The 19,773-nt window shown below is 40.2% G+C and overlaps 1 protein-coding gene and 1 non-coding gene across 2 annotated transcripts in view; one reads left to right on the forward strand and one right to left on the reverse strand.

Moving 5' to 3' along the window:
* KCNU1 (potassium calcium-activated channel subfamily U member 1) overlaps window positions 1–19,773 on the reverse strand; it is a 108,140-nt gene that overhangs the window by 9,249 nt on the left and 79,118 nt on the right. Inside the window, exons 21-25 of the mRNA XM_015592808.1 lie at window positions 18,298–18,385; window positions 14,727–14,951; window positions 13,156–13,342; window positions 6,266–6,340; window positions 2,894–3,033 (exon numbers count right to left, since the gene is read on the reverse strand). Coding sequence (XP_015448294.1) covers window positions 2,894–3,033; window positions 6,266–6,340; window positions 13,156–13,342; window positions 14,727–14,951; window positions 18,298–18,385 — 715 coding nt within the window. The remainder of the gene's footprint in view (window positions 1–2,893; window positions 3,034–6,265; window positions 6,341–13,155; window positions 13,343–14,726; window positions 14,952–18,297; window positions 18,386–19,773) is intronic.
* Window positions 4,177–4,295, forward strand: LOC112483422. The gene has a single exon (XR_003047631.1). It is a non-coding gene; the product is annotated as a 5S ribosomal RNA (ribosomal RNA).

Below are 19,773 nucleotides of genomic sequence, written 5' to 3' on the forward strand. Positions count from 1 at the left end.
CTGATCATTTCTGGTATCTGTCATGGGAGTGTCTAGGGGGAGTGATAGACCTCAAGCCCATACTGCCATCTGCACTTATGGGAAGATTGAGAACTTTGCCTTCCTCCTACACCTCTCCTCAAGGAGATATATGGAGAATAAAACTGGGTGTTGGAGAATGTATTCTGGAGCCACTACAGTGGCCCTAAATGTTTCTAGTGCAAGAGGATAAATGTTCTCTTCCTCTCTGAGGCTATTGCTGTCATTTCCACATGATCAGGTGTAAGGTCAGGAGTCTGGACAAGATAAATGGTCCTCAGAACAGTGAAGATGATGGGATTGGAGGCCCAGGCCTGACCATTGGGCTCTTTCTTTTCATGTGGCTGGGTGATAGGAAGTCACTTCCACTCTTAGAAGGCCAAGTCAAGACAGTACCAGGCTCAGAGGGAAGGGAAACAAGAGTGGGCAGGATTCCCTGATTATTTTCAAAGGTCTAGTTCAGTTCACCAGGGGCAGAGATTTGGGGCTGGAGCTCTAAATAGTATTAAAGTGTGTTTAGTATGCCGTGCCAAACATCATTAAGGATTCAAGAGCTGGGGCAGAAAGCCACTAGGCAGAGATTTAGAGGTTCAAGATCCAAGCTGGACCCCTTAACATAAAGAATGCCTTCTACTGAAGCTCCATGGCCATCCTTATCCATATTCAATTGCCCATATGTCAGTCCTAAACTAAGCACTTACCAGCAGTCCTTAAGGGCAATGTGGCTTGTGATCTCATGCAACTGTCTCGTATATCAAGCCACAGCATGTGGCTTTTTCTTTCTCTCACAGACTTCATCATGGGGTCTCAGAAAAAGACACCTGAGCATTTTACATAGCTCACTTCACTTTCCAACATGACCGCATCGCCTTCTCCAACCAGGAAGCCCATTGACACAATATCTAAAGGCAGCCTGGCAGGAAGGGGTACTACCTGAAGGGGTTCGCTAGCTCACACTCACGTGGCAAGTGATGAGAAGCCCAGGTACCAACTCTTATTACCAAGTTCGTGTTTCCTATGCTTATATTATGTGTTCATTTGCTTTTATTTATACTCTTTCTGCCCTTCTCTGCTCATTCTGCTCTTCCCACTGACTCTAAGCAGAATTTGTGACTGCGTTTCCATTTACGTGGGCCAGTAGAGTTTAATTAAGGCTCAAGCTTAATTTAAGGCACAAAGCTCCTTGCCATCTAGGAATCTCTGAAGAGAACTGGGACTTAAAGCTATCAAAAATGTATCCTGCAGACAAGTCCAGTTCACCAAAAGTCACCTCCTGTCTGACACGCAAGTCATTAATTACAGGCAAGGTAACTGATGTATCAATGTCAGTGTTTTAAAAATCTTTCCCTGCCAGAGCCACCTTCCCAGAAAAGTAACCTCGGAAGTAACCTGACTCGACTCCCTTAAATGCGTCTCTCCCTGGCTCAGTCAAGGCTGAATGCTGCTTAACCCTTTAGAAAATTCGGTCTGCCAACTTGTTAAACTATCACTGATGTAGTAGTCTCTCTCTGAGAGCTCAATGGGGTTTATGAGGCTTCCTTTCCCTCAAGGCTTAGAGGGGCAGAGCCCAGGGCAGCTTAATTCTCTCAGTAATAAGTGGCACTGATGCATGAGGGGGATACGTGTATTCCAGCCACGCTCCCCTAAAGCACAAAGTGCTCTTTTGAGGCACCCATACAATTCAGAAGATGCCTCTTCTACGTGGAATTCCAGGAGGCAAGCAAGTTGGTCAAACTGTGCTCAGAGCCTTGAGCATTTATGCATCTGTATATAGATATTCAGCCATTTTGCAGCCCTTCCCTTGGCAAATCCCAGTAGGAGTCTGTGAGGCAGTGGGTGACAAGGATTTACTCTGGAGGAGTTCTTGCAGCTATTCACAAATGGCTACACACAGATTTTGTGAATTTTAGTCAAATTTCTTGAACACACCAGGAGTGCTCCCACTTTACTGCCTTTGCCCTTCTCCTTCTGCCTCCTGGAGTGTTTCTTCTCTAAAGATCAGAATGGCGTGTACTCTCCTCTCCTCCAGACTTGACACACATGCCACCTTCCCAGTGCTGCCCACGCTGGCCGCATTACTGAAATTTGCAACACCTTCTCTAAACCCTACATCTCCTATCTCACATTGCTTTAGCCCCTATACCTATCTGACGTCCATTATCTGTTCCTTATTTATCATGTTGATGTCAGTCTCCTCCATCAGCATGAGCTCCACATGGGCAGAGACTTTTGTCTGTGTCCCCAGCACCTTGAGTAGTGCCCTGCTCAGAATAGCTGTTCAATAGTTGTTTGTACAATGAATGAATTCTACTTATGGAAATCCTGTAATTGATGCAAGGGATCTGCTCAGTGGCTAACGATGGGCTGAGAATGAAGAACAACCACATTATCAAAAATCTGCCCCATGGGAGGGGCAACGTGGAGGGCGATTTGATTCAGCTGTGAACAAAACTCACATCTCCAAAGGCCTTTTTCCTTGAACTCCATGTCCACTTATAGCTGCTTTCTGTGTGAGCTTTTGGGGATATTTTAGAGAGAAAAGATAGTATCTCTTAAGTTCTGGTACCAAAGGGCCAGGTCTGCTGAGATGCACTTGAAACTGAAAGGAAGGCACTCTGCAGTTTACCTGCTCATTCCCCCCTGTATCAAGTACTCCAGCTTTAAGTTTTTGATCTTAAAAATGTGAAGATTTTGCTGCCCTTGCCAGGTGGTCGTGAGAAAAGATGAAATGTTGTCTGCGAACAAGCTTTTTTGAAAAATCAAAGAGAATTTAGAATTGTGAGACATTATCATCATCTACCCATGCCCTAAGCCATCCGCATTACCCTCTGCTAGGGGCTTGGTCTTGAGGGCTCCTCTGCTTAGCCGCACTTACTGTGGCCAGGAGGGAATCCAAGAAACTGCCAGAAAAGACAGTGCCTGTGCAAAAGGAAGTGCTGAGATGCAGTCTTGTTCCCGGGAGGTGCTCCTCCATTCCACTAAGTTGTTCAATGAAGTGGATGTTGGAAGGATTTTCTGCAAGGCAAAAGAAGGAGACTGGAAAGACAAGCAGGCAAGTTTAAGAACATAGGAACTGCCATACCAGGCAGACCAAGGGTGACCACTTCATCAAAGAATTTGATGCCTACTTTGGGGTCAATGTGGAATCTGTCACTACTTCGGTACATTTTTTTTCTCAAGTATTTTCTTTATCCCTTACAGACATGTATCCTTTTGGGACACCTTCACCATCAAGGGGGAACCCTAGTACCTCAGGCTCGGTTTCTCGACGCTTGTGTCCCGATGCCTCCCTATATAATTTATCTTTCAAACTAGGACACTTTTGGAAGTAAAAGGGGTCACTTTCAATAATTGCACTGGGATAATACACATAAATAGGAATGTATGATAAAGAGTATAAGTTGTACTCTTTTTCATAATACTATGCCATAGATGGCTTGGTATTAGGTTCCTATACTGTCTGGGTCCAGAGTGAGCAGTACCTCTCAAAATTTAATATACATGTGAATCACCTGGGGAGCTTGTTACAGTACAGATTCAGATTCATTGGTCTAGGGTAGGCCTGAGATTCTACATGCCCATCAAGCTTCCAGATGCTGCTGATGCTGCTGATTCATGGACTACACTTTGAGTAACAAGGGCTCAAAGAATCTTCCTAATTGAGGCCAGTGTAGCAGGGGCCATATTATCATTAGCATATTTATACTGCTGGAAGGCTGCAACTTAGACCCCTGTAGGCAGCCTCTAAAGTGAATACAACTGGTCATTTTTGGGAGTGCCAGCAGAGGTACTGACTGCCTTTGTTCTAACACTATTGCTTTAAAAATCTTTGCACAGAGACTAGCATTGGAAGCAGAGATGGTGTCTCCAAGCAGAGCAAAAAATAGGCATGCTTACTGCCCATTATAAAAGATTCTGGTTCCTCTCATATAACATAATCCATAGTAGGTACCCTGTCATGTTACCCTGTGACGACCAGCACAAAAATGATAATACTCTGGTCACAGCTGTCTCTGTGAGTAATAAACTATGCTTTGTCTCTGACACAGTGGTCTTGTGTCTTCTGCCAGCATCCATGAAACTGTGGCAGGTTAACTTGCTAGTTTGCAAGTAGCATAAAGTCTTAGACTCTTTAAAGTTTTTGAAAGTCATATTACAGTCTACGGCCATGCCACCCTGAACAATCCCGATCCCGTCTGATCTCGGAAGCTAAGCAGGGTCGGCCCTGGTTAGTACTTGGATGGGAGACCCCCTAGGAAGACCAGGTGCTGTAGGTGTAAAAATAAATAAATAAGTAAACAAACAAACAAATAAACAAATAAAATAAGGGGTTGTAAGCTGACAAGGTGCTTGTAATCTGTGAGGTCAACCAAGGGTCGCTTCGCCAAAAAAAAAAGAAAGTTATATTACAGATCAAAACAAATACTACTGGACATACAACTCAAAATACATTACTAAGACTGAATTGTTCCCTAATTCTTCAAGTTATTCCTTAGTAAGTTTTGGGGAAGTGATGTACTGCTAGTATTAATAAATCATTTTCTTTAAAAACTACATATTTTCATAAAAGATGAGCAAGGTATGACTAATATCAACCCACATTTCCTATGAACATATAATTTCCTCTCATTGCATTGCCAACATCCAACACACACATACACACACACACACACACATCCCAGGAGCCCCTTGTCCAAATCTTGCTGTGTCATCCTAAAACCGGTGGCCTCAGCTTTCCTAGCCATTTTCCTGCAGGCCACTGTACATTCAGTACCAAAGTGCTGGCAGTCAGATCTGCAGCTCCCATGTCACCGTGACCCTTTCCAGCCAGCCAGAGAACAAAAAACAGTAAGCTGGCAGGTGATTTGTTAAGCTAATTTGACAAGGGCTGCCTGGTGCCAGAAAGTCTTCAGCTGAACAAAGCTCTAAGTCCCTGGAGAGTGATCAGATGCATTTCTGGGCCAGTGAGCACCTGACTGGTCCCCTCCCAACCACTCTAATTTACATTACGGTCTTCTAATCAGTGTCCTTAGTGTATATACTACTCAAGGTTAGAAACGATTCAAAAACAGAAAAATAAAAATAAAATATAAATAAAAACTGTAGCCAATAGCTTCAAGATAGTTACAAATAGGCTGGCTGGTACCAGCCTAATGAGAGATCTTTGAAGCTGAAATTGAAGAGCTGGTGCTCTAGGACCCAGAGTGACAACTATTTCCTATCTCCTGCACTGTCACTCCCAGATCACGTGGATCACGTGGTGGTATCACCTACCGATTCCTCTCAGTCCCCCTGCTTCATTTCTGGGACTAAGAGGTCTATTCATTTGGTTTGGTATGTCTTACTCAGCTTAGGTACCCTAGGCCATAAAACACCCATTAAGAATGTTACCATACTATGGAATTCAGTCAAATCGCATGTGTAGGACCAGTTTTACAGATCATCTTTGAGTTGGTCCAATCTGTGTTAAAAGAACCATTTCCCTCTTTGGTATTGTCTCCTTTTCTCACCAATTATTATCAGTGTTAAATCCCAGTGTATCCACTAGTGCTTCACAAAGAGCGCCGCCCCTTGCCACAAAAGATGTACACAACACCTTCCCTGTCTTCTCTACCCTGCTTTCTGCTCCCAGAGCTTCTCATATCTAGGAATGTTTCATATATGTGCATTTTCCATAAGGTGTCAGTGAGAGATCAGTTTATTCTGATATTTCTGCATCGAGTATTTCCATTTTAGAACTGTGCCACTCAGGGCCAGGATTAAGATGACACAAGAGAGACACCTGGGACACAAAACTGAAGGAGCCCCAAGAGTGAGCATCTCCTTAAATTCTGTACCCTGGGTGCCTCACTTGCCTTGCCCCAGTGCTGGTCCTGGTATCACTACAGGAAAGGAAGGCACCTGACCTAAAGGGCCAGGATGGGCAGATAATTCGGTACAGGGAGATCTTTTCTAGCAGCCTTCAAGTCCACATCCCCTCCCATGGGAGAGTCTCTCTGAATAAGACTGAGCCAGCTGCTGAGTTCCCTGTCCTGGTATCTGGCAGAATGGAGAAGGCAGATGGTACTCCTGCCCCCTGACACCCAGATATAATAGGCTCTGCTAGATAATGTCACCAATTGAGTAACGTCCAGTCAAGCACTTGGGCTCCATTCTGCTTCCTCAGTCCTTTGACTGGATTTTTAAAAGATCAGTTTTGGATCACACAGGTATCTCCCTTGAATTTTGTCCTTGAAACACAACTTACTCAGTTCAGTGAGGATGGGGATTCTTCGGTGTTTTGAGTGCCCAAAACATCCACTAAAGTAATGTGACATCCCCTCTGTAGACAAAGACAACAACAAAGAAGAGAGTGTTAAATGCAAACAAAGTGGCTTGCAACATGTGACAAGAATGTAGAGGCACACCATGGAACTTGATGCTTTATCTTAGTAAAGTTACTCTCACGTTCAAATCCCGAATCGTCTTTAATATTTAGAAAAAAGTATATTCGGGCATCCTCAGCATCTCCTTTTGAAGGTGGTATCTGTGTGTGTTTTCTAAACGGCACTTGCAATGAATTACAAAAAAGATAAAGCTCTCCCAGTACTTGTTTACTGACATCATAAATAAAATATTATTGTTCTCCATGGCATGATAGTGCTGGGTAATGGCTCAGGCAGGCGGTGCCCCTAAACGCATCTATCTGCCTCGTAAAACTTTTAAGAAACTATGAATAAATAGGTGGTGCTGCTCCATGCGTGCATTCAGTAACATTGTAACTGTTTTCTGGCTGCTAGTGCTACCTGTCTCTTCGAGATCTTCTCTGGACTGAGACACTACTCATGTCTTCTTTCTTCTTCAGCAGAACTGGCTACCTCCTATCTCTGGTTGGACTGTTCCAACCAGAAATGCCTTGGGAGTTCCTTAAAGACTGGGGCGAGATATCACTTGGGGCTTTTGCCCTTTGTGTTCCGTTTACAGATTTCCTTCCTGCATTCAGAGGTGAGACCCTTCATTTACCCCTGTGAGCCTTGACTCTGAAAGAGAGTCGACGCACAGCACTGGCCTGAAACGGCTCTGTCAGGCGGTATACTATGTAGAGTTTCAAAGACAAGCATTATACCAGAGTTTTGGTGTCCAAGTTAAACCAAAAAATGTAAAAAAAAAAAGAAAAGGAAAGAAAAAAACGGGAATCTAGGCTCCAGTTAAACACACACACACACAGACACACACACACACACCCCGATCTTATCAGAAATTATGCTTTAAAACTGTTGGTTACCATTCTTAACTTTTCTAAGAATGCTATGTAACAGAGAAAAATTCTGTGGAAGCTAAAATTCTGCTTGTAATTTAAATTCCATGCTATGAAGAGAGCAACATATTTGGAGGGTCCTCTGTTTACTGAGCCAGGTAAATGGGAGGGAGGGAGGGCAAGATGTGAAATGAATGGAGTGAGCAGGTAGGTAAGACAGCTTGAGAGACAGACAAAGGAATGGTGGTGGGACATCTGGCCACTGAGATGGGAACAGGGAAAAAGGGAAACTCCAAAGGGAGATTGTTTTCATAGAGAATATGACGTACTGCAATACTTACCACCTCTTCCATCTCCCCCAAAAATATTTGGTAAAAGAGCCACTTCTTGTTAATGTGGAGTGGAGCTGAATATATTTTTGATAGCCACTCCAAATTCTGAGCCGTGCTTCAAAATAGATTCAGGGTAAAAACTGAAGCTCCCCAGGAAGAGGCCAACTCTCGTGGTTTGGCAGTGACCTTAGGAATTTAGGTGAGGAAATGGAAGCCCCCCACCCTGGGGCTAACTTTGTTCACAGAACTGTTTAAGAGGAAGGTTGGACCTTGAGGTTATTACACTGAGCAACATAAGTCAGATGGAAAAGGGCGAAAGTCATATGGTTTCATTTGTATGTAGAATATAAAACAAACAAACAAAAATCCCAAACAACCAAAAAAAAAAAAATGAACTAACAAAACCAAACTCACAGATACAGATAAGAGATTGGTTGTTACTAGAGGGGAAGGGAAGCGGAGGGAGTGCAAAATGGGTAAAGAAACTCGAATGTGTGGTGAGAAATGAAAACTTGACTTTTGCTGGTAAGCGCACTATAGCGTATACAGATATCGAATTACGATGTTGTACACCTGAAACTTACATACTGTTACAAACCAGTTACCTCAATAAAAGTTTTTTAAAAGGGAAGGTTGACATCAAGGCTAGAGCTCAGATATCCTAATTCACCAGAAAATCTTATTCATAATGAGATCTGAATATCTTAAACTGTTTTCCTTAAAAAACAAAACAAAACAAAACGAAAAAAACCCAAAAAACTCTGGGATTTCCATAATGCAGGAAGTCTTAGGGAAATGAGATTTTACCTTATTTTCAGAACCATGTAAGATATTTTATCTGCTTTATGTTCTTTTCCTTTCTTCTTCCCACCATTCTTTCCTTCCTTCCTTACTACCTTATACAAATATTAAGAGTATCTACTGCATGCTAGGACTGTGAACAGCCCCCCTTCCAGTTACATACGCATGTTGCAAATACAAAATAGTTTCAGATAGTGATGAGTACTGTGAAAAAAACAACCTTTAACAACCTTTAAGGGCTAGCAATTGAAGTGGGCAGGTGTTTTTAAATAGGATTTGAAGAGAGGTTTCTCTGACTTGGAATGAAGTCTTGAGAGGTGAGAAAAATCCACCTGAGCAGAGGGAATGGGGTAAGGCAGGGGTCCCCAAACCTTGGGCTACAACCAGTAGCAGTCAGTGGCCTATAAGGAACTGAGCTGCACAGCAGGAGGTGAGCAGCGAACCAGCCGGCAGAGCGAAGCTTCATTTGTATTTGCAGCCGCTCCCCAGTGCTAGCATCACCGCCTCAGCTCCACCTCAGACCATCAGGCATTAGATTCTCATTGGAGCATGGGTCCCTGCAGCAAAAAAGGTTGGGGACCACTGGGGTAATGGACCTAAGGCACCAAAGAGCCACTATAAACAGGATGAAGTGGGAGAAAATGCAAACTCCTTACTGGCCTGCAAGACCCTACATTATTTTTCTATAATAGTCATGGATCACCATTATAGGGTTTAAAGTAGGGAACTGACATGATCTGATAAATATTTGTAAAAGATCCCTCTGGCTGCAGTGAGCAGTAGAAAACATAAGGAAATAAAAATTATACTATTATCACAACATATCTGTGAATCAAGTATAGTTAGATCACTTTTGAAGATGAAACCGATTGAGGGTTTACACACTTTGCCCAAGATTAAATGGCTTGTAAATAGTAGATGGGTTTTGATGCCCCAATCAGCATTAATTTCAAAGCCAATGCATGCCCTTTTCAGGACTACTTTGTAGCGCTATTAAAATATACAAGGTTTGGCTGACATTTTCAGTAAAATATTGAGCTCGGTTTCCCTCAAACAGGAAATCTTCCTTTGAACCCCATTTCCTGATTCCTGTTCCCTCTTAATTAGAGTAGCCAGGGATTAGAGTAGCCAGACTTAGAGTTAAATGTTCTTATTGGATACAGACACATCTACATCAACTGAAGTGACTGCTTAAATATCTGCTTCTGACACAGGCAGAAGGACAGCAAGTGAATTTCTGCCTTAATTCCATCTTTTCTTATAGAGCAATGGTTAATTTGAATATGTCAGATCATAGCCTGGGTACATTTTACTAATGTCAATATTTTTGTTACCTAATAGTACATAGCATTATACCTGAAATCTTCCAGGCTGGCAGGATGCTATTACAAAAGATTGCTTAATTGTAGATTACTACTGTACATTTAAATTTCAGTAGCATATTAAGTTGTCAGACTTAATTACCGTTATATGTTTAGATTATTCCGCAGATTATTTAGTTCGGTACCTAGGTTTGCCAACCTGTTCTTGTGACGTGACAGGGCAATAATTAGAGCATCACTGGAAAACCTAAAGTTTTCCACGGAGATGTCCAGGAAGCCCAGTGTTCTTGCTGATCCTTCAGACAACCTTCCCTCTACTTCCTCCCACCCCCAACATCCACTGGAAATCACTGTATGGAGTCGCCATGGTGGTCCTACCTGAGCTTCATATGTAATTTTATGACTGCGAAGATGTGGAAAAGCCCATTGATCCCACAAAAGCCTCATCAGATATGCTAAGGCAAGATTTCCGAAATCAGTACTATTGACATTTTGGGCCGAAAGTTTTTTTTTTTTTTTAATTTTTGTTTTTGTTTTTTAAATCATGTAGTGCTGTCCCATGCATTGTAGGATGTTTAGCAGGAACTCTGACCTCTACCCACTAGATGCCAATAGCATCTGCCCAAGTAGTGGCAACCGAAACGGTCTCTAGACATTGTCAGGTTTCCTCTTGAGGCAAAACTGTCCCCAGGTTGAGAACCACTGTCCTAGAAGAAGGGAAAGAAAACTGCCTATCAGCTAGTCTTATATTGCAGTGGTCCCCAAACATTTTGGCCCCAGGGACTGGTGCTCCTATGAGAATCTAATGCCTGATGATCTGAAGTAGAGCTGAGGCGGTGATGCTAGCGCTGGGGAGCGGCTGCAAATGCAGATGAAGCTTCACTTGTGCCTGCTGCTCACTTCCTGCTGTGCAGCCAGGTTCCTAACAGGCTGTGGACCAGTACCAGTACTGGTCCATAGCCCCAAAATTGAGGATCTCTATTATATTGGTCTTGGCATGGACGACATTTTCTACCTCCTGGTAGAATTTCACAGTCCTTTACACTGTCAGCTCTTGGAGGTGGGTATCCCCATTTCCACCTCTTATGTAGGGTACGAGAGGAGTATTACTATAAAATGAGAACAATAGTTAAGAGAATCAAATAGTCTTCTTTGAGGATTGGGGATTTATATATATAAACTCCAGGCAGATTCCTATGATGCCAGAGTAGTTGGTGAGGCTTCTGAGTAATGGTCCTTTGCTATTCACACGTGCTCAGAATGTGACTTTACTGATTCTATGGCACCTGATAAACAGACTGGGTGACTTGTTAGGTAGCTCAGTAGAGCCTGTCTGGACTTATATTTCTCTGCCATACCAATGGGTATGACAGTCATAAAAGGAATAGTGTAAGGCCTATAAAATACATTTTTCTCTAAATTTTCCCTTCTATCTTGAGTAAAAGAACCTACTTATGCTTCATGACAATTCAAATACTTTGACATTCTTTCATTTTCTCTTTTTCCTTTCCAGTCCTTTTCCCCTCTCTCCTCTATCTTCTTCTATCAACCCTTTAAGGTAAACTCTCTGGCCTGTAACAGAGTACATGACACATCATATAGAATCAATATATTTTTGTTGAATGAATAAATGAATAAATGAAGGATGAAAATCACTAGAACTAAAGGAAACTAGGACTAAAATCATAGGTTTATATCTTCCTAGCTTATAGGGAATGTAAGATCAAAATACTACAAATAATACAAATTCTAATACTAATACTACTAATAATAAAATAATAGAAAGGACAAGTTACCTAGATGATTGACTGGGTGGCTCATGATGTTGTCAGTTTATTCCAGGCTTTTCCTCGTGAGCATTTTCATTCGTATACTGATGATACTGCCTTTAAAGTGAATACTTCTCTGACCAATTATAGAAAGTTCCAAGCATGATGCACACAGACACTCCCATACGCCTACACTCACACACACCATACGCTCGCTCCCTATACTTCTCTCCACTCTACACTCACGAACACACCATACACAAATCTTGTGTGAATCTGAATGACCCCAACTGCTAACCTAAAGATTTAAGTGCAGAACACGACAGCATTTTTATGGATCTTCACATTTGCTCAATAGAGGCATGGATCACATTTCCTTAGTCTGGATTTCAATGCCCTTTGACATTCATGAAGTGCTTTGCTATTAGTTCTGCTTTGCAAAAGAATCTGAAACCCTGGATTCTGAGTGGAGTTTGATTGCTTAGTGAGGGTGTGTCACATAGCTAGTTCAGTTCACCTACCACAGATTAGACTAGATTATCGTTTACTCCTTTGTCCCAAGAACTTTATGTTTTCCCACCTAGCAACAGTGCTTAGGAGTCAGAATTGTTTTAGTTTCCCAACTTAACCCATGAATATTTTTATCCATATCCATAATCATGAAAGCCTTGCAATGCCTATGACATCTGACCTCTCCAAGCTCCGTGCAAAGTGGATGGCTGAGCACCTGATCTTGGTGAAGAGGATCAACATTCCCCAGGGGACTCCAGCCATGGTTTACTTTGATTTCTTGAATTGAAAGTTTGCTTTAGATACAGAAAATTCTTCAGTAGTAGTGCTTTCATATTAGGCTGAGTGGCTAGTTGTCAAGTTTTAGAAACAGACTAACATGTAAGCCTTTTCCCATGTGGGGGTAGAATGAACACGCAATTTTATGGTGGGAATTCATGTCAAGTACGTTTGAATACAGGAGGTGTGTGACGCTACTCAAGAGTCCAGATCACTGGTTCATTTGTTTCAATTCAATAAATATGTGTTAAGCACCTACTAAGTGACTGTTAACTGTGCTAGGCACTGAAAGGAATATGGAAGAGGAAACAATACCATCTCCATTATAAGGAGAGCCATGCTTCTCTCCCTCTCTTTCCAATCTGAAGCTGAAATGTGACATTTTTAGTGTATAGAAGTTGAAAAGAACTTTAGAGATCATCTCCTAAAATTCACATATTGAAAGCATCTTGATGAGTAAAAGAGAATTATACTTTATTCTCTCAACCACGAAGCTAAAACTAATAACTTGAACTTATATAAGATCCAAAGAGAATTTGCTTGGTAATACCCGTTACCAATTATAGTAATATACCAAAGGGTATGTTCACTAATATTTGATTAGTAACAACATTATCACTTATAATTCTGTGATTTTACTTAAAATGGAAAAAGTGTTTCATGCATTCCATTTAGAAGATGGACATCATTTTTCAGTAGACTTAAGATTCTCAAGGACTAAACTGTCCACCAATTATATTACAGAATTCTCAGAGTTGAAAGGGACCTTAGAGGACATCTAGCCCAAGCTCTCCTCCTCCCCATGAGTAAAATACGTCAGAGAAGAATTAATTCTCTTTCCTTATTCCATTCTCCCTAGGCTTTTCCTGGCAGAGTGTTATTCTTACCTGACTCTGACGGTGTCCGGGCAGTGCAGCTTATCCTCAGTGATCCTAGGTTGAGGGTGGTCATGATGGTCTCTGTGTCTACCAGTGTCTGGCTGCTTGATGTCTTGGATGGGGGGGATAATACAGCGCACATGGAACATTCCTCTATGTTGACTGCACGGAGGTCTCCAGAATAGAGTGCAGATCCCTAATGAGAGGAAACCGGGTAGAGGAGGGACTTCTCAAATGCAAGGATTTTATATCACGACTCATGGTGGTGACTCTTTGCTGGAGATGCGATTTTTGAGCCAAAGCCTCTCCAGCTTCCACTGACTTGGTTTTAAGACTTAGTTACCTGATTTCTGACATATTTCGCCTCATCAGTCACTAATATACTTGGTGTGAATATGTTTCACAAACCCTGTCCTGAGAGCAAGTCTGGATGAGACAAAGGAAGGTGGAGAGGGGGAGCCTAAATCCATTTAGATCACTCAACTTAGAGTAGAGAAGCAGAGGAAGGGAAACAATGGGCAGGGGGCAGGGGTGTGGGGAGTCAGACAAAGGGGAAGTTATGGATCCAAGGGCAAATTTTATATCCTCACAATCTCACTTGTAGCGGGCCCCACTTGCACTCTCTAGATTAACTAGCAAAATGGTGGTTGCTTCTTTCCTTTGATGGAAAAAAAGGGAAAGATCTGGCCCTGCATTCAGGTAGCTTAGATGCAAATAATGTTGGTAATTCCCAACATTAGCTGGATCTAGAGACGTCTGGTAATTTTCTTTCTTTCTTTCAACTAAAATAAGGGAATCATGAGGGGAACACTAAGGTGACTTTTTAAAGAAGCAAATGAAATTTGCTTCTTGAGAGGACCATTTCTGAAGTTTGAAAGTACTCTATACATAATTCCAGCATTCTTTCAAGAAAACTCAAATGCTTTAGTGCATTTCCTACTGCACATAATAGTTTTTTTAATCCAGAGAAATGGTGACATATGATGGGACACAGACCTATGAAGGTTTAGAGCAAATACAATTGCAACTACAATGCCACATATGCATAATGGATCCATTTCTCAGAAACATAAACCTAATTCCTCTTTTTCATACATCTATCAAGGATGTGTGGCATTATGTGTTCCATAAAAGATGTGTCTTCAGAAAAGATGAGAAAGTTAGAGTACAGAGGCTGTCTAATATCAGCTTAGGTTTACCATTAAGTCAGAATCAGGTTCAGAAATGCAGAGAAATTCTTATTTATATAAGACCATAAAACATCATTATAAACATAAAACATAAAACATGGTGGCTCTTGAGCATAATGTCTGGATTTAAATCCTAGTCTTGTTACTTACTTGCTGTGTAAACTTGGACAGATTAGTTATTCCATGCCCAAATTTCAAGATCTTTAAAATCTACCCCATCGGAGTGTATTTTGAAGAGTAAATGGGTTTCTATATGTAAAATGCAAAGAACAGTTCTGGTACCAGGAAACACTATATAACTGCAAGCTATTATTTATTACTATTACTAGTGCTAGTATTATTTGTGTTATTATTGTTATAGATATTCACTACCCCATATGTGATACTTACAGGCAGAATGTATATCTGGGGGAAATTTCGGAGAAATCGCCATTCTCTCCGCAGGTAATCCAGAGACCCGATGAACACAATGTCCTTCAGCTCCTGCCGGGTATAGTTGCTAGCTCTCAAGGGCATTACGAAATTCCGAAGCCCCATCAGTGTTGACTGGGCATCTCCGAAGATACATGCTACAACATGGTTCCGAAACTCATGTTTTGACTTGTCAGATCGTTTCTAAGCATAAGCAGGCCAGAATTTGGTCATTTTTAGAAATGAGATGAGAGTTCCTCAAAAAAGGCTCCTTCCCCTCAATCCAACCCTTCTAGGTACATCCACAGGAGTACTTTTATAAGGATAACAGAATTTTGCAAACTTTTCATAAAAAATGGAACTTATAAATAGTAGGGCAATTATACTTTTGATCTTTTTGTGGAGTTCCTTATTTCATTATTAGCCCGGAGTGTATCGATTAAAACTCAAATCATTATCATTCCTCAAGGTGTGAAATCACTGACCCAAATGGAGATAATCTCTTATTTTCATTATGTTTGTAGCCTCGTAAGTACTTACAGTAAGAGTCAGTGACAAACTAAAACATTCTAAACTCTATTGCTAAACTTGTCTCCTAGTGAGCCCTGAAAATTACGAACATGTTGCAAAACATGTTGCAGTTTTCAGCAGATTTTCACACATACAAAAATACATGTTAGTTTGAACCATATGAAATTACCTTTTGATGGGTCACAAATGGTTGAATATTGGCAATTTCACATGGTTCAACCTAATATTTATATTTAATAACTATTTTGCTTAGTTTAGAGTAAGACATAACTGCTAATATGGTAAGTTTCAGCAACTAACAGTCTTCTAGTTGATATGACAGCTCTGACAATTTTGTGCTTCTGATCAAATGATTGATCATGTTTTTACAAAAATTAAACTGGTTCATTAGACTCTTTCCAGACTTGAGGAAATTCATTATCTAAAGTGCACAAAAGAAATGAGAAGATTATAATAATTCCATTTGATCCTAAACATTCAAATATTTCTTATACTGTGTTGCCAATTGTTAACATCGCCTGTGTATCTCTAAGTTGAAAACAAAATAATATATATGATGAATATTTAGATTAGGTTTCTTTCATGTTTATAGAGACATTTAAAAACAATAAATGTAACTTTTTAAAAAGAAATATTTCTAAAGAAAATTTATTTTAAGCCTTTGTCAGATTTCATTCAATGACTGAGTCACTGCCTCCTTGCACAAAGCTGGGATGGAGTAGAGAGAGCACTGGACTTGGAGTCAGAAGACCTGGTTTTGTATTCTGGTTTTGCCATATGCTGTATGACTATGACAAAGTAGTTGATTTCTCTGACTCTCAACTTCTTTAAGTTTAAATTGTTTAAAATAAATAGAAGTTAATTCTGTTCTAGAAACTAAATAATATATTGAAAGTACAGTATTCAACTCATTAACTATTGTTCGATAACTATTAATCAAATCTGAATCTTACTGAATTTCTAGATTTTCAGAGGAGGACTCTTGGAAGCTGGTAGGGAACAAGTTACATGTATTTAAAAGCACATCATGTATGAGTGCGTTTATTCTTAATTAGTGAGCACACGAAGACTCAGAGTATTTCAAATGGATGTATCATTCTCCCTTATGTCAGTCCTTAGCTGGGCTAAATGACAAGCTTCTGTGAAACAAGGCCTGATGAAATCTAACAGGATAAATAAGTAACATCTGACATCTCAACAATTAGAGTTTGTCAAATTAGCATATACTGAGAAATACTCTCTTTCCGAAGGGAATCGCCCTGTGAGGGGAAATAAAGCTACTTGTCTGGAGAGCCTTCCTAGAGAGTGATATGAATCTTAACCAAATCTATTTAGTAATCGTCTCTAGCTAATCTGATTAGTTTTAACTTGAATAATGAAGCCTCTAACGGTATTTAATGCAACATGCCCGAAGTCCAACAATTACTCTTCTGAGTAAAACTAAACAATTAAAAACAAGATACATAGCAGAGTACATTAATGGGTACAGCTAGAGAGGCAATTTGTCCAAGAAATTGGCACAAAACTGTCTTCCAAGTGGGGAAGAGGAGGATGCACTATTTGTTCAAAGTAAATGAAATCAGCCACTTCCACTTGACCCTTCTGCAAACTAAACTAAGTTTGAAGCCTCCCTGAATTTTGCAATCTGGACAATAATCCTCTAGGGTCACAAGTTTCAAAACCCTTAGTATTTTGTAAACTAGAAGTCTTACACTTATCAAAAGTCTCAGTTGGTGTTCTGAACTATATCCACATCGGGTGTCATAGAGGAGATATCTATCATAGACACCTGTCTGCATGCGTAGCAAATATGGTATAATAAAACATCTGCTATTTCCATTTCTTGGTCCCTTGGATGCCTCTATCTGCAACCAACTTCCCAACCTTTCTAAAGATTTCCCTCCCACTGAAAACATGTGTGGCTGGCTGCTCAACGGATGTTTTATTTTGCTTAGTTTAGAATAAGCCATAATTGTTAACATGATGAGTTTCAGAAACCCTAATAGTCTTCTAGTTGATATGACAGCTCTGACAATTTTGTGCTTCTGATCAAATGATTGATCATGCTTTTACAAAAATTGAAACATATTCTGTCAGGACATTGGTACTGACTGAGTAAGGCACAAGGATTTGGGGCATGTGTGTGTGTATAACAGAAAAAGGTGAACTGAACAACTTTGGGAAAGCAAGAAAAAATCCATAATTGTCAATTAGTCATAGTTAAAAAATTATATTGTGTTCATGCAACATGCAAGCAATCACTTTTATTAGTTAAATTTACCAACTACTGCTTACAAGGCAAACCACTGAGATTATACTTGAGTTTCTAACTCTGGAAAATGAGAATAGATGGGGAACCAAAAAGCAGGCATCAGAGCCTGGATTAGGATACTAGGTTTTTTATATCTTAGTTGCTCACATTTCAGTGAGCTGAGTTAGTTATCTTCTCGAGAGGACAGAAGCCGGGACAGGATTCTAGTACCTATAAGTATTTACCATGTTGTAAGGGGCAGGCATCTAAGAGATACATTCTTGGCTGATGTGTTTAGTATAAATACAGTCAGCTTTAAGAAAAACTACTATTTAGAAAATCCAAACTTTAAAACTGGTAAATTAGGAAAATGTTTATTGGCTTAAAAAAAGAGGAAAGACTACAGAGTTCTTGTAAATAGTAGGTTTCCCTGGTACATTTAAATTAATTAGATTTGCTAGCAAAACAACAAAGTTTCAGGAGAACATTATTCTGAATAACTGACTCAGCTAAATTGTTAAAGGAAGGAAAAGAAGTAGTGGAAGAATCTGATCTAATTTTTTTTAAATCCCAATATGTTACCCAAATAGTCTTTGTCAAATGCCACATTTGTTACCTTGCAAACGATTCATCTGGCTGATGAGGGATGTGTTTTTCCTCCAAAATTCATAGTTTACAAAGAGAAAATGCAGGTCCCTATGACTACTGGAAGGATATTATTTATCCTTAGAGAAACTTTTATTTGAGAGTTGATGCAAGATCACCTACCAGAATCACGTTGTCCAAAGGGGTTGCTTTACACCAGTGAAACATGCCACTGCTATCAAAACAGTCGGTATCTTCAGAGAGAAAAGACCTAAGTAGTAAGAATGGAGAGTTAGCATGAGAACATTTGTGGCTCTGGTGCAACAAAGCCAAAATGTCAAATTCATTAGAGCCTTGAGCCCAAAACGAAGAATAACACAGGAGAATGAGACTCCAGGACAAAGACTCATGTCTGAAGAACACTGAATATCCAGACTGTATCATAGTTGAAGACATACTAAACATTCGGGGGCTTAAGACAACACAAGTTATTTCTCACCAACACTACATATTTTGCTCAGGTAAACAGCTGTCTCTGCTCCACACAGCCACTCAGTCTGTCTTTTAGAAGGACAGAGGCTCTACCATCTTAAGGCCACACATAGGGAATACTCCTCCTCCTCCATCATTAAAGCAAGGGAAGAGAAAGAGACTAGAGAATTAAGCCTGGGCTTTTAAGTGCCTTCGCCCAATGTGACATATATCATTGTTGCTCACATTTCATTGGCCAGAGCTAGTCATATGGATCCCACTGACTTTAAGGAGGCTGAGGAACGTGAGAAGCAATTGAAATATTGTTAACATTTCTGTCTCTGCCAGAGACTTTAAAGAACACCCCTTATTTTATAGATAAAAGTCAAAGCTGGTGTTTCAACATAATGCTGAAGTTGAGATTACTGGTACTTGGAATGTCTAATTCTTTCTTTCCTTAGCATAAAGGCAACTAGGTGGAGCCACATGACTTGTTCTGGCCAATAAAATGGGAGAAGTAATCACTGCCCTACTGCCAAGCCTCCATGCAATTCTTCAGGCTCTCTTCTAACCTGCTGTGGAGATAACCATCCTGAGAACATGAGTGACTATGTGGAAGAGCATGCCCTGACCTCCTTGACCTGTGTTACACATGAAATATGAAGAAGAAATATACCTTTGTTGGGTAAGCCACTGAAATTCATGGTTGTTACCACAGCTTAAGTCCATCCTATCTTAACATAAATGCCTTTTCTTAAAAACATGTAATTAGAGAGGTACTAAGGAAATGTTTTCTGTAGTCAAATAAATTTTAAGAAAAGTACACCCTTTTTGAGATTCACAGTACACTTTAGCATATGAAGATTCTAAAAAGCCTTACAAAAAACAGAAATCATTTAAAATTTATATAGACCAGTATTTCATATACTTATTTGACCACAACAACTTTTACTATTTACTTGTATACTTACTTATTTTATTTACTAATTTAAAAAAACATCTTTTACTATCCCTTGAAATGTCTTTTGGGACATACTGTACTATGTCACATTATAGGTTCAGCCCTGATAATCAGTACCTTATGACAGCATTCTCTTGTGAGATTTTACTGTACAACCCGGGAGAAATACAACCTACTGCTCTCTGTGCTGAAGGGTTAGGGGTTTTTCCCTGTGAATTAATATAGCT

This window comes from Pteropus alecto, unplaced genomic scaffold (genome assembly GCF_000325575.1).
Source record: "Pteropus alecto unplaced genomic scaffold, ASM32557v1 scaffold24, whole genome shotgun sequence".
Classification (NCBI taxonomy): Eukaryota; Metazoa; Chordata; class Mammalia; order Chiroptera; family Pteropodidae; genus Pteropus; species Pteropus alecto.